A 15,904-nucleotide genomic window follows, 5' to 3' on the forward strand; every position below is an offset into this window, starting at 1 on the left:
CATATTTCACCCCAAAAGGAAACCTAGGAAATTCCATCTCCAGAAATCACCTCTAAGAATTTCTGGTTTAAGAGACAAAAAGATAAATGTGCTTTGTCTTTTTGGACCAGGAATGGCAATAGTAGACTTATGTCTGAACTTTGTGTCTGACAAGCTAAATGACATGTAAACATGTAAGACTTTCTGTGTCCTGGCTCCACCACCTGTAAAACAGGGATAAAACTTGGAGGTGGTTGACAGATATTCAACCACCAAATGTAGAATCACAATGTGTATGAAAGCACTAGAAAAGCTAAACTTATATAAAATTCATGCAAGTAGTGTCTAGTCTCTTCTAGCGCCCACCTTCTGGGCTGGCATGTGAAGCCACTGTATGAGGTTATCATAGCAGCACCGCAGTCTTCTCATTTTGGGGGAGATACATGCAATGGCTCTGTGTTGCATAGTTTTGCCAATGCCTCAGTCAAGAATTGTTCCTGGGATATTTAAGATGGAAGGTATAGTTTGCATTTATGAATGAGGCAAGTCAGAAATGAGTAGGAACTAATAAACGCAAATACACAGTATTAGGGCATAATTCTCATCATTGGATTAAACAGAACCCAACAAAGCTAAGGAAGAAGTGTTTTTCCAAGATGAATAAACCAGAAGAAAAATACCAATAATGATCAAAAAAAAATCTAAAACAGCAAATAAATACATAAAAAGTATTCAATATTATCAATTTTTAAATGAAAAAAAGTAACACTTTACACAAAATTGGCAAAAGTTATAAAAATAAGAATACTCAGTCTTTGAGAAGCCACCAGAAAATAGGAACTCTCTTAGACCATTGGTGAGTTTATAAATGGGTTCATACAGTGTAATTTGGGAATTCATATCAAAAGCCTCAAAGTTGTACATATATTTTGACCCAGCAAATTTTACTTCTTAGAATTTATTCTAATAAACAGAAATGTTCAAAAAAAGATTTACAGGGTTGATGCAACAAAACATTATTATAATTTCGAAATAAATGGAGACAAGTGTCCAGTAATAAAAGACTGATAAAAATTATGGTGTTATTTATATATTTTTACTTATAAAATGGAATGTTGGGCAGGAAAAAGCCAGTATTTGGTGATGAAAACAACTTTTAATACAAGAGAAAGTGTTTACAATGTATTAAAATGGAAAAGAAATATATTATAAAACTATGTACTTTATTAGATCAGTGTAGTGGAAAGGAAAATTTATTCTTATGATGTATGTGTATGGATATAATTAGAAGGATGTATATCAAAATTACACCCATGATTGTCTCTGGGTGACAGGATTCAGGATGACTTTCATTTACCACCTTTTGTTTTTCCACATTCTCTACATTTTCTACAATGAATAAGAATTACAATCAGGAAAAAACAATAAATTATATGATTTACATTTAAAAAAATTATTTTACCTCCAGCCTGCAGAGTAAGGCTTTCCATGGGGTGGTCATCTCTCAGACCAAGCGGGTCATGCCCGCTCTCCCTACCAGCCCCATCACTGGTATGCCCTCAGTGGGTAAAACACAAAGTTGCTTCCCTATTCTATCTTCTCTTTTTATCTCTGGGCAATAAAATGCTTTCACATTGAACTGCTGCATCCTATCCTACCTCTCCTCCAATGGAACACAAACCAATTTAAGGATGACAAATAAATGCAAACTTTCCAAATTGCTGAAAGTTAGTTCCATACTTCACCAAGCCACTTTCCAATTCCTGATTCTTTGCTCATCCTGCAAAAAATTATTTCCATAGAAAGACTCACAGAACACACAGTCAAAAACACTTATCAGTGCATCTTTAAGGTGTTGTCTTTTAAGGAAATAAAATAATGCTAAGGAATCAAATATTCCAGAAAACACTGAGCTAATGACCCTCCACTGGCCAACCCCACGAAAGGGACTGTGTAAGGTCCGCGGCTGGAACAGTCTGTGCCATGCCTGTAGTTGGTTTCCCCATTAATTATGACTCTCTGCCTTCAAGGCATGGGCCAGACTTGCCACAGATAGGAAGCTGAAGGCTTTCCAATGACACCTGCCCCCTGAGCACAGTTAATTTTACATGCAACGCTCAGCAAGTCTGAGCAGTCCCTCAAGGCAAAATCATCAATGGGAAAATGACAACAGCTTCCCATCACAAAAAGTCTCAAGTAAAAAATGAGTTTCCACCTTATACAAAAAATTGCATTAAAAAATGATCCAGGAACTATGATTTCTGAGTCTCAAATGGCGGCCAGGAGGACAGTGCAGAGACACACGGGCAGAAAAGCGGAGCAGAAGGAAAACTTGGGGGAAGGAGAGGAAGAAGACACAATCCCAGAATTGCAAGGCATCTCAGTGAATTCCAACTCCCCAAAAAGAGGAAGCAGAGAGGTGAAATTCCTTTGCAAGACCACAATTACAGCAGAACCAGAACTAAAAGGCAAAAACTTTGGATTGCGTTTCTCCACGAAGACAAATTCTGGAAAATGAAATAATTCATTTCAAACATAGAAATAGACATTATATATCGCACATTATTTTGGTTTCATGCCTCCTCTAATATCAACCTCTAAGAAATACAAAAAAAAAATTGTCTAGGGGTGATTTCACTTTCCTATTCAATTCTCTTCCATAAAGGTATGCACATGACATTTATTGTACCTACTTATTCCGGCACCTAATCATACATTCTCTTGAATTGTTATATAACTCATACATGAAAGTATGTCTTCCCAGACAGACACATCACAAATCTTTGAAATTCATGATTTTTAGCTTGATTTTCTTTACTATTTCCTTAAACTTCAACTATTCTATTATGCAGGCAACAGTATTTAATAAATACTTGTATGGGTGGATGAGTGGATGGACAGAACAGATTGTAAAGCAATCTAAGGATTCTGCAACATACACACTGAAAACATAGCAGATAAGATAGGCATATGGAGCATCCAAATTTTCTAGATCAAGATGTGACTTGCTTCACCAGGAACTGACAAATTTACACAGTGGGCTTGTCACTGAGGCCCCAAATCCTCAAATTGGGCATACATTTCACTCAAACCGCAAGACAGCAGTTATGAAATCATTCCTCCCAATTAAGATATTAGAGCACATACTCAGTTTTCATATACAATCCCCTACAAAGCTCAAATTAAAAGAGTTGCTTGGGTGTATACGTGTGTGTGTGTATGTGTGTGTGTGTGTGTGTGTGTGTGTGTGTGTGTGTGTGTTCAGGAAGAGAAGGAAAACACTTGAGGGTTGTGATTATACCATAAAGAAAGGGAAAAAAAAAAGTAACTCGAGACCTGGTATCTGAAGGAGGTATATTCAGGTTGGCTGCATTCATTGCCCTCTGTAAGCTAGGACTGATCTGGTTGCATGCTGTAGAGACCTGGCTTGCTGGAGGTGAAATGGGTCCCAGTCGCTGAACCATCATGGGACTGCTGGTGACCACTAGATTGTTGCAGCTGCCTTTTCCAATGGACTTGCACTGAGGCCCAAAGCCAAGAGCCCCTAAAAACAAATGAATCAGGTTAGCTTTCATGTCCCTTACATCAGAAATCAGTAAATACACATATGTGCACACTTATTTTGGGACCCATCATTAGAGACAGTCCTTGGATCACCTTTTTCTTTTTTCCACTATTAGTGACACCAAAAAGCTTCCTCTAACTCCAAGGGAAAAGCTGTAAGGCTACCATAAAACCTCTTCCATGATCACCACTCATATAAAATATGCTCATATTTTGCTTCTTCTATTATGTGTCCAGTTATATTAAGAATCAGATTTTATAATCTCCTTATCTAAAGGGTTAAGCTGGTAAAGTGATGGGATTACCTATATCAAACCAAGTTTTTCCTAGAATAGCTATCTTGAGTCATCAAGTAATCATCCTGCTGAAAAAACCTGTTCAACTGGTTTACTTCATTCCAAATCTAGCCTTCTGAAAAGCCTCTTTAAAAAGATATCGTTTGGCTGTATCTCTCCAATCTTGATTTCACCTCTTCATCCCCAAACATTGTCATTGGACATATACCCAATAACGAAAAATCAGGATGAGACTGCCCGAAACAAAACACTCATTCTTAAAGCAGCATGGAACCAAATCTGACATAGGCTTTTCATTTTCATTAGTAACAGTCTTTCAATGTAGTGAAATTTGGGACATACCCAAAGGAAGAAGAAAAAAAAAAGAAGCCCACAAGAATCTGCAATGTTAAGGAAAGTGAAAAACAAAGAGGAGAAAGGCAAACACTGCCATGACTCATTTATTTAAAAAAAAATAATAATAGTCGAATCATTCTAGACATTCTTTTTACATGGATGTACTTTTTCAAACATTTTTGGTAAATTACCTGGCAAGTCGCAGTGATTGTACACTGTTCCATTGTCTAATAAATGAAAATACCTATGATCTCAGTTTTTAACAAATTAGGCTCTAAAATTTTCTCACTAAACTCCCTATCCTTTACATTGATATTTTTGGGATCAAAGTAGGTGGAAAAGTGTCAGTGTAACTTTCATTAGCCCCAAGGGGCATAATTTCCTATTGTGCTTTTCCAAAAATTAAATAAATAGCCATAAAGTACCTTTACTTGACATCTTTTGTAGCCCTGTCTTCCAAGAACCCACAGAACTGAGAGACAAACAAGACCTCAGAGCAATCTCCATGCTCACATCAATGAAACCACATATCAAAAACGCTTGTAGAGTCACTGCTTTAGCTGGCAGGAACCTTGCTCTAGCCCAGCCCTCTGGGAAACTAAAACCCAAGTGGTAATTGATTTGTCCAAGGTCACGCAGAGATTTAATGACAGAAACTGATTCTACCAGGGTGTGTTTTCATGGCAACTGGGTGCTTAAGGTTAGGCACTGGGATGTTTGGTTTCTTCCTTGCATAATTTTCATGATTATTAGCTCTGAATTTTTTTTCCGGATATACAAACAAGAACCTTTCTTCTACCCCTCCCACCGCAGCTCATGTCTGCTTGATAGATCAGTTATGGATGTTCTTTCTGTTTTCGTAACTCATGAAGTGTTGTACCATCAAGGCTTCACCTTGACACCAAGCGTGGTAGGTGTATTTTTAGGTACTGCATCACAGATTCAGTATCTTTACAAATCCCAGTAAGCTACATGCCATTTGCTTTTGACATCCCCTTTTTACCTTGGAAAAAGGCAATGTGATGGCTCAGTATTTAAGACACCCAAATGTTCTCCCCAGGTTCCATGGCTACCAGCCCTGCTGTCAAACTCAGCATCAGGTCTCAAGTATTCAATGACATACATTCATCTAAGGAACTCAGTCATTTCATGCCTGTCTCTATGGCAATAAAAATATCTACCTCCAAAACAAAGACATATTAGCAACTGAAACAGCAAGCACACCCAAGAAACACTACTTGATGGCAAAGCATATTATATACCTTATTTTATCAAATCTAAGATGCCATCAATTTTAAGACGTGCCATTAATTTTATGTACCAGTAAGAACAGGCACTGCCAATTAAACTAGTGCATGGCATCCAGGTCTCAGAGATGCTGAGATGTGAAAATATGTGCCCCTTAGAATCAAAGAAATACCAGTAAGATAGCTCAGAAAAAGTTCTTTCAATTCTTATCTTGTTCACGCTCTTCTCCCTGCCTGGAATGCCCTTACCCTAACTTGTTTACCTAGCAAGAGCACATCTTTCGGGGCTCAATTCAGAAGTCACCTCCTCTATAACCACCATACCACTGCCTGCTTGTCTGACCAACTCCCCCTTTGCTCCTCCCTTTTCCCCATGGCACATCTGCCACTGCACGTATAAGGCTTCCAGGAACCAAACTATTCACGTGCCTGTCACCCTCTCCCCTTTTATACTTAAAACTTTTTGAAGATAAAATCCTTGTCCTAACTAGTCTGAATGGAAGATGAAGCTAGATAGTAGTAATTATAAATCCATCTTCCTGGGCCAGAATTTTACACTGGGCAAGGCTGCCTCTAAATCCTCTAGCCTGGATTTGTACATTCACGTTATTTTTAATATATAATAAACAAACACTAATTCTTCCCTCCTTGGTGTATCTATCACTTTTTACTGTGTCACCCCCATCCCCTACTTGCAAATTCACTGGCCAGCTCTGACCTCATCTACCCACAGAGGAGTGGCAGCTTCTGACAGGTTATCACATATGGCATTCTTGAGGATGAACGGTAAATTTCTTGGGAACATGTAATGTTTGTGGCACTGGAGAGGACACTGGAAAATGGTATCGTCATTTTCACAAGTGGAGGCAAATAATGGTTTGACCAGAAGGCACTGTGCTCAATGCAACCACCTAACCCTTTAATTTCTTCAAAATGCCAGGTATAATGAACACCTCCAGACTGCTCAGAATTGTGCGGTGCTCTGGGGTGTGGGCTCTGGCTATGACCCACCTCTGCTAGGTGTATGACTAGCACAAATTACTTAACTTCTTTGTGCCTCATCTTTATGTCTATGTCTTCTCTCTGTAAAATAGAAATAAAAATAGCACCACCTCATAAGGCTGCTGTGCATATAACAGCATACATAAGGGTCCCAGCACACTGCCTCACACAAAGCAGGTACTCAATGAATGTTGGGTGCTATTATTGTTGTTATTAATATTACATGCCTGACATTGCTTTTTCTGCACTATTCCCTTTCCTAAAGGAAGAAAGGAAACAGTTCTTTATAATTCCTTACACAAAACAAAATTGTAAATGATACTATTTAATTCTCTACCCATTTCCTAAGTTCTTTGTGCTTTAAATCCAACGCCAATTCTTCTAAAACCAGGTGTCATCAAGGATAGAAGAAAAAGTTTTCAATTGGCCAAGTCTGAATGTTCCTTGGCTTGTCATTCCCTGAAAACAAACCGTACGACTTCTCTAACTACCAGATGTGCCAACTCCTTGTGCACTGGTTTTCGTTTTGAAATACCGCTTATTTTTAGAGACTGCACAATGTTTTTTCAAAATGTGTTTACTCCTCAAATAAGGATTCGAGTGGATGGCATTCTGAGTACCACATGCGTTCCAGCCAAAATCACTGCATGCTGATGGGGAAAGCAAACGTTCTGCATTTTCAAGTTTCTGAACTGAGAGACCATTTTTAGTAGGGCCATGTTTTTAATTAATGTCTTCATTAGTTAAAAGGGTTGTCTTAAACTCAAACAGTTGATTGTGTCACAATCATCCCTACTCAGGCTGCATCCTTCAGAAATATTTATGTTTATCCACTGGTTCCTCTAGAAATGACTAGATCCAGGGGGTTGGGGTGGGGGGATGCCTATGAGGATGGGGGGGCAAGAAAGTAACCATAGTGGTTTTTGTTATTCTTGTTCACTCAACCAACATTTATCAAACTATGAGCCACACATGTTACCGGAACAAATTTAAAAAAAAAAAAAAAAAGCCATGGAACTGCATGACACAAACAGTGAACCCTCAGTTAAAACATAGACAATAGTTAATAGTGCAATTATTAAAAAATGTTCTTATATGAATGATAACAAATGTACCACACTAATGCAAGGTGTTAATAATAGTGTGGTATATGGGAACTCTCTATTTTATGCATGATTTTTCTGTAAACCTATGATTTCTCTAATTAAAAAAAAGATTTATCTTTTGAAAAGTGCTTTCATCCATTGTACCAAATTACCACACCAATGCAATGTGTTAATAATAGGGTGGTATATGGGAACCCTGGATTTGATGCATGATTTTTCTGTAAACCCACAGCTTCTTTAATAAAAAATAATAAAAAACTAAAAGTAAAAAAAAAAAAAACCATGAGTCAGGCACTCTGTGGAGACAGCAGTGAGAAAGATGAACACAGAGCATATGCCATAGCTTTTTATAGGTCAAAAATGGGTGAATAAGAACAATTTCTATATGGTTCAACTTACACATGCAGGCATTATGGAACCAGAAGTAATACATATGAGGGTTTGAATCTAGCCTCTACCACTTACTGGCTTTGTGACATTGGACAAGGTCCTCAAGGTCTCTGAGCCTCAGTGTCCTGTTCCCTAAAATGGGGACAATAATAGTATCTAGTCACAGGGTTGTTTTGAAGATTAAAAGTTACTTTATATTAGCATATGCCTAACCATCTCTAAAGATTGGGGTTTTTTACCCAGCCTTTTTCTTTTAAATTCTAAACCTACAGAGAAGTGACAAGAATAATATAATGAACTCCAGCTTTATCTATCCATCCATCTCTCTATACATAAGCTTATTATTGTTATTATTTGTATTATCGTTAATTTGTTGAAACATTTAAGAGTAAGCTGCAGATTTCATGCCCTTTACCCGCAGATACAACCATAACACAATAATCAAATTCAGAACATTTAACAGTGACACAGTAGTCTGTAATATACTGTCTTTCTTTAGATTTTACCAATTATCCCAATAATGCCTTTTAGAACAACTGTTTTCCAATCCAGGCTTATGGATTGCAAGAAAAGGTTTTGAGACTCGTGTGGAGGTGGGTCTCCGAGAATAGGTTACTACATCGCTAGACACTGCAGGCAGATGGAAAAGTGAAAAGCAAGAGGAATAAAAGTGAGAGTTAACAGAGCACAGCACAGACATTAAGAGTGTGGGACTGAACCCTAGCTCCACCACTTACCACTGTGTGACCTTGGAAGAGTTAAACTCTCTTGTGTCCTGATCTCTAAAATGGGGCTAATGCTAGTACTTACCTCAAAGATTTGTTTTGAGGATTAAAAGATCTAATATATGTAATGTATTTAGATCCTAGCATTTAATAAGTACATTATATGTGTTAGATATATTTTTATTGTTTCTAGAGCCTCTTTTCTTCTGAGTGACGAGGGCCCACGTGCTGATACCTCCCCGGCCCAAGACCTCCCCCCATATACACACAAAATGCTAAGTGTGGCTTTCTCTGGATGGGCTCTCTCTTTCCTCACCACAATCAAATCTCACTCTCAGCAGACTGTTTTGGAAAAGAATCTTATTGTTATTTCAGACTAAGGTGTCAATGACTAACCAAATACCTGAGGAACATGTTGCTATGAAACAATAGTATAGTAGGAAAAAATACAGAATTTCAAGTCTTCATAAGAAAGACAGGACGGAGTATTTTGTAAACCTCTCAATGATACCCTTTTGCTGTACAAACCTGTTTTACACAAGCCTGGCCCTTTATTTCTGGTGAGCCTATACAATTGAGGCAGGATTGAAAGCCAACTTAGATCATTTGCAAATGACATTTTTACAACTTTGATGCTTGGTTCTTTCAAATTTTTTTAGCTCTAAGCACCTATTGACCCCTAACTGGCAAGACTTCCTTTAATAAGTCCAAATCAATGCCTGATTGAAAATATGAGCCTTACATCCCCTTTAAAACTAAACAAATCTCAAATGCTTTTGTAAAATATTTTGATTTTGCAAGGAAAACAGGTGCTGGTGTCCACAGCGAGTTATGCATATGACTTGCCCCATTTGGCAGGTTAATTCTACATCTCAGCTTTGGCTTCTTGGTCTCTAGAAGAGAGATAATACCATTTTCCCTGCATGGATGATCCAAGGATTAGAGACAACATATATTACATACCTGCTCAATAAAAGGTAGCCTTGGTTTTTGTTATTGTAAAGGCTTCTAAAATAATGCAAATTGAACCATAAGGGGGAATAATTATCCTATTTAATTGTATTTGCTCCAAGTGGTGGGAACACTTCTTCCTAGCTCCTGATTTCTAAGGAGATAACTAGGAAGCGTCAGTACACCCCTGGCCTTTTTCTGCCAAGTTAAGACTAACTGGAGGTGAGGAGCTCAGGAAGCCCTTGTTGTTCTCCTTTAGGACAAGGTTGCCCATGGAGGCAGAGCTCTTCTCTGCTCCTCCATGATGTAGGCCCTACCTAGGAGCCTTGCCCCAGCAGGGTTCCCCTGGGTGGGGTGGGTAAGGAGGCCTAATTCTGGGGTTCAACCAGCAGGCCCATTGGGATCTCACACAAAGCTATGCCTTCAAACAAATCCTTGATCAGGAAAGGGAGGACATTTTGGTGGGGAAGAAAAATACTACTTACTGTAGAACCCCTCACAGACCCCAACAGTATGTTAGGAATTATGGCATAGAAATTTCATCTCTAAGGTTTATTAGCTTAGATTCTATCAAGCATTGTCTAGAATGTACAAGTTCTCTCACATTGGGGACTGGCTTTATTGACATTTTAAACTCAAAAGTAATATTTATTTATGTGTGTGTGTTGTAAAAAAAAAAAAAAAAAAAAAAAAAAAAAGTCAAACAATGCAGAGGTGTGTAAAGAAAAAGATGATTCCCACCCAAATCCAATCTCTCAGGATAATCAGTTCTAACAGCTGAGGTTTCCCTTCCACATCTTTCTCTCAGTTCACACAAAGATAAACATGTAGGTTATAATTCTGAAAGCATGTGAGTCAGGCACACATCTGTGAAGTCACTAGAATATGTCTGCATTGACTGAGAATAAGGTCCCCAAACTAATATTCAAAGTGTTAACACATTTACTGTCTTAACACACATACTTATTTTTATGTTAAGACACAAGCCCATCGATAACTAGGTACATGACCTTGGTGACTCACCGTATCAGTCGGTGTCCTTCCTCTTTCTAAAAGGAGACAAGAATCAAGCGTATGAGACAACTCTGAAAAGCACATGCTTTTCACCATACAAGGGATAGCCACCCATCTATTTTTTTTTTCCTATGGAAAAGCAGATCAAAGAGGCTGCTATACAGACACAGATCATCAGATTCCCCCCAGCTTTCACTCATACTCCTCCCTTGAACTAGAAATAAGAAATGCCTGCATGCCACACACTAGCCTTGTTATGTAGGGTTTTGTCAAATTTGTAATGTTTCACTGCTGAGATATAGTAGTGACAGCTTAATGAACATGGGAGAATGTGTAGTGTGTTACCGTGAAATGCAGAATGGTGGGGGTAAATGGCTAAGAATGCCCAAGAATGACAATGAGAATGAAATCACTGGCTTCAATATTCAGAGGCAAAGCATTTCAATTTGTCAAATTTTTAAAAAATGTCCAAAACTGCACAAAACTTACAGGAGATGAGGAATGCTGGGTGTAGCATCCTGCCTCCACTCAGCTTACAATCCCTGCAGAGATGAGACACACTCACCTACGAACAATCAGGTAATGATACTGGACTGTGTGGGATTAAGCATGAAGCTGAATCGCAGAGACAAGAGTAAAAAGAAGGGGACAATTTCTATGTACCAGATAATTCACTGAAGAAGAAGAATTTTAATACAAAGACTTTTCCCTAAGTTCTTCCGGATGGTCAAAGATGTCAAATGATAACAAATAAGGCAGAGTCATGAAGAAGTCCATGGCCAAATGACCCTAACACAACAAAGTTAAACATGTCTCTATATCACAGCACTTCTCAGAGCCTTTAAAATGCAAATGCATATAATAAATCTCCCAGAGGAGCAAATAATATTCAAGGTATATTTGCTTAGGGATCCTTTTTCTTCCCCTTAGAAAATCACCCAGGACTGGTATTCTAAAGAACACACTTGGGAAAAAAAATGAGCTAGAGCCTGAAGTAAGGATGAGATATCCCATGAACGAGAAGACAATAGTGTGGCATTAGCATGAAAACAAAAGGGAGGAGGCATATTGTGTGTTGCGCAAAGTGAGAAGGAATCAGGGCTGCCTGCAAGTGGGAGCTTGGCCCAGGAGAGGGGAGGAGACAGAGCTTGGAGGGTAGGACCTGATTTTAAAACTGGATATTATCGTATTCACCAATGGTTCCAAAGCTGGCTGCACATTAGCATCACCAGGGAAGTGTCTCAAAAATTCAGGTTCTTCCACTCCACCCGAAACAGACTAAACCAGATGATGCTTTTGGAACTGGTCAACAGACATGCATTTGGGACCCTGTGCTCTGGTCAGTGGTGCATCCCCATGGAAGCAGAGGTCACCTAAGATTCATCTGTTGGAGATGGGGAGTACATGAACCAGAAGGTGGAAGTACAGTGAGGAGGCCACAGGGTGGCAAATGGCAGAACAAGAAGGCAATGGTTATGGAAGCAAGTTAGAGTAAGATTCAGGATTTTATAGTTGGTTGATAATGATTTAGGAGAACGAGTTTTTAGAAAAGGGAGGGGGGTCCATATAATGACTATTTTTGTGACCCTAGTCCAAAGTCCGTTACTTCATCCCATCCAATAAACAGACCAACTCCAAACCCAGCCTGAAGGAGATTCCCATGAATCATGCAATCTCCCACCACTCAGGAATTCCAATGGTTGAATCTACCACGTTTATCCCACAAAGAAGAGTGTAACTTTCATACCAACACTCTTCAAACCTTAGTCAGCATCTAGGAATGTTGGCCGCAAAATATGGAATTACCAGCATTACTCATTTCATTTCATCCCTGTACTAGTGGAATCACATTTATACCCTGAGAGATTAAAAAATATCAAATTCCTTTCTGTACCTATTAGTGACCTGGATTCCTGTACATGGAACCGAAATCTTACTCCCCACCACCACTGGCAGACCTGATAAGATGTTATTAAGAGCCCACAGCTCCCAGCACCTCGTAAAGATGTAAAGATAAATTAAACAATACACCTGAAGTTTATATTCTAAAGTCCCATCAGTCAGCTATTGTACATCAATTATCAACTAATTAGTAGAGAGTGCTTCTGCTGACCCTTCTGTTCTCTCTTGTAATGATTTGCCAAGTTAACTGAAAGCTGTTATGCTCCATAGAGACTTATAGTATAGCAAGAGTGTTAAATAAAGTTCACCAACAATTAGCCTGGAAAACCAAAGAGGAAACGTAAGCACATTTTACTGCCTTTCCCTCGACAAATTTTCCAATAATCCCATGGGAAGAGAGTGGATATATTTGTTAAATAAGCAATCCATTACTCTGAAAAACTGAAATACCAGTACAAGCATAATTTAGTAATTTCTTGCTCACCAAGCACGTATTCACTTATTGAGTACCTGTTCAGTGCTAGTATATACTCCAGGGACTGCAAATATAGAGATGAATCAGACAATTCTTGCTTACAATCTTATTTAATAGGCTTAAACCAAGTTTTACCCATTGAATTAATCTATGGAAATACATGAATTCAGGTGAACTTATTATACTTACTCTGTAAAAAGAGGACTTCCATCTAATAAGAAAGGATGAAAGGAAAGGGAGGAAACACACTCTAGAGGGAGAAAACTGCATCAGTTTCCCAAAGACTCATCAGCAGACTGTATTTATTGAGCGTCCCCTGTGGGCTTGGTGCCGCACTGCAGGGGTGAAGTCCCAGCCATTGGATAGCCCTCAGAGAGCTTCCAATCTGTTGGAGAAAGTCATAAGTAACACACATGAAACAATGAGGAAACACCAAACTTACATTATTACAATATTACCTTAATGCTTGGCACAGTCAGAGTTCAAACAAGAATATGTTTTATCAGCCGCAGGAGGCACAGTGGAGGAGGTGAGATGAGGCCGGGAACAGGGTGCTGGTACGGAAAGAGGACTGGCCAAAGAGAAGTGAGAGGAATGTGTGGGAAAGTGTTGTGGAGGCAGCATGGGGAAGTGGTCAAGAATGACGACCCGAGAGTCAGAAAGGCTTTGTTACCCAGCTGTGGGACATTGGGCATGTTCTGCAAACTCTGTGCCTCTGTTTCCTCATCTGGAAAACAGGATGATAACTGTACCTACTTTCAAAGGGCTGCTTGGAGAATTGAATAAGTCACTGTATGTCAAGCACTTGGAATAGTGTCCAGCACTCATTAAACTCCATAAGCCTCAGGCATTCATGTTCTTATTAAAGTGGTATCAGACTGCAGCAGGCCTCCAAGGCCAGTCACCACTACCACCCCCAGAAAAAGTAGGTTTTTAAGCATGGTGTGATGTGTTGAGGGACTGTGAAGAGGACAGTCTAACTCTCTTCAGCACATATGGAAGCAGACAAAAGCAGAAGGCAGAAGCCACCCATGAAGGTGTGCCACGATTTCAGGATTAAGTGACAAGATCTGAACCAGTCAGGCAGGGGCAAAAGGAACTGAGCAAATAGGGGAGCCCCAAATGACCTTATAAAGAAAACAAATAAAAAAGTTGTTGAAGCACCTTTAAAAAGCACTAGATTCAGAAAAAAAAAAAAAAGTACTAGATCCAAACCTTTCCCTATATATGAAGATTGTGCTTCCCCTAAGCTACGTTTTTCTCCAACTCTATCAAAGCAAAGACTGCATGAGAAATGGCAAAGCTGCCTGCTGGTGGATTCCTCACTGTACAGAAGAAAGACTGGGGTCACTCATTCAGAGGCTAGGTCTCATGAAATATTTTTGAGCCAATGAATAAAGTATATGAGTTTTAGGAATTCATAAGGCAAGTGTAATTCAGGGCCACAAATGAAGTTGAGAAATTCCTCCTTAAATGTGCAGGTGGGTCATGATGTAGAAGAAATACAAGGGCCCCTGGTGACTATAGCTGTTGATTCCCCTTGTCTATAAATAACTGAACAGCAGAAAATATTATTAGCTTGTCACCTCTCTCCATACTCCCTCCTGCCACTCCCATGCAGTAGTATAGTGTAGTATAAGTCACTCTATAAATCCACGGAACATTTTTTTTTTTTATGTTCTAAGAGCTTGTTCAGAGACAAGATTCCAGACAATCATTCATATTAGATATAATCTCTTAATATCTAAAAGGCATGGCTTATATAACCATCATTACCTTAACTTCTCCCCAAAACATAATTCATCAAAATTGTTCACAGAGCACATACTCCATTCTATGTGGGCAGGCAAATCCCAACAGGATGTTCAGAAGCATCAGTCCCAGGGAAAACGTAAATGGTTATGGAGATCACATCCTTTTGCATTAAAAATAAAGCCACCCATATTTCTAAGAATCAGAAAGTTCCTTCCCTGAGGTCTCCCAGAGATGCTCAAATGTCTCATCAACCAGACATCCTTTACCCCTGTAGGCTGTAGCTTTTCACTCCATGTTCCAAAGCCGATTCAGCAGCCCAGGGTATAAGGCAAGAAATTTTGTTAAGCTTTTGTGTTTTGTGCTCCTTTATCTCAGAGGAAGTTATTATAAGAGGGCTAAAAGTAGATGCTGCTTGAATTCACCCTTTCTTCTAGCCCTGTGTACAAGCCTAAATTCACTGTGATTACACTGGGTGTTCTGGAGGTCATAGGGAAAGAGGGGAGTGCCTCTAAGGAGGAAGACAGAAGAGGGGGAGATGGAGGTGAGACTGCCTGGAGCCTGGAAAGTAACAGCAGTCTGATGGTTCCCCAAGGTGGGGCTCAGTGATCTCTTCTTTGGCAGCTTCCAGTGAAGGCAGTGGGGGTACAGGATATGGCTGTCTGCAAACCTTCAAAGTCCAGATCCCAGGTCCTTGAGCTCTGTGGTAGGTTGAATTATGTACCCCAACAACAGATATGTTCTTAATCTTAACCCATGTTCCTGTGGGTGTGAGCCATTTGTAAATAGAACCTTTTGAAAATGTTATTTTTAGTTAAGATGTAGCCAACTGAATCAGGCTGCATCTTAATTCCTATTACCGGAGGTCTTATAAAGAAAGTAGAAACTGGAAGCCAGAAGCCAGATAAGGCCACGTGGACAGAAGCCAGAAGTCAGTGGAAACCAGAAAAGTAGACACTAGGAGAGCAAGATCACCATGTGATGGGAGATAGAGATGCAAACCAAGGAACCTCAAGGATTGCTGCAAGCCAGTACCCGAATGCTACAGACTTTCTGTAGAATGCACAGCCTTGCTGATGCCTTGATTTTGGACTTCAAGCTTTGGAAACTGTAAGACAACAAAGGCTTATTGTTTAAGCCAACTCACTGCATGGTATTCGTCATA

The 15,904-nt window shown here is 39.3% G+C and overlaps 1 protein-coding gene across 13 annotated transcripts in view; it reads right to left on the reverse strand.

The window, feature by feature from the left end:
* GLIS3 (GLIS family zinc finger 3) overlaps nt 1-15,904 on the reverse strand; it is a 465,077-nt gene that overhangs the window by 321,109 nt on the left and 128,064 nt on the right. For 9 of the 13 annotated variants that reach the window (XM_037798109.1, XM_037798114.1, XM_037798117.1 and 6 more), the window contains one exon: nt 3,316-3,523. The exons of 1 other annotated variant lie outside the window; for it this stretch is intronic. In XM_037798109.1, coding sequence (XP_037654037.1) covers nt 3,316-3,523 — 208 coding nt within the window. Of the gene's footprint in view, nt 1-3,315; nt 3,524-6,433; nt 6,455-7,995; nt 8,053-12,504; nt 12,526-15,904 lie in introns of those variants that run through there. 3 more of the 13 variants (XM_037798118.1, XM_037798116.1, XM_037798119.1) reach the window with 3 other exon arrangements.

Source organism: Choloepus didactylus, chromosome 10 (genome assembly GCF_015220235.1).
Source record: "Choloepus didactylus isolate mChoDid1 chromosome 10, mChoDid1.pri, whole genome shotgun sequence".
NCBI classification, from domain to species: domain Eukaryota; kingdom Metazoa; phylum Chordata; class Mammalia; order Pilosa; family Megalonychidae; genus Choloepus; species Choloepus didactylus.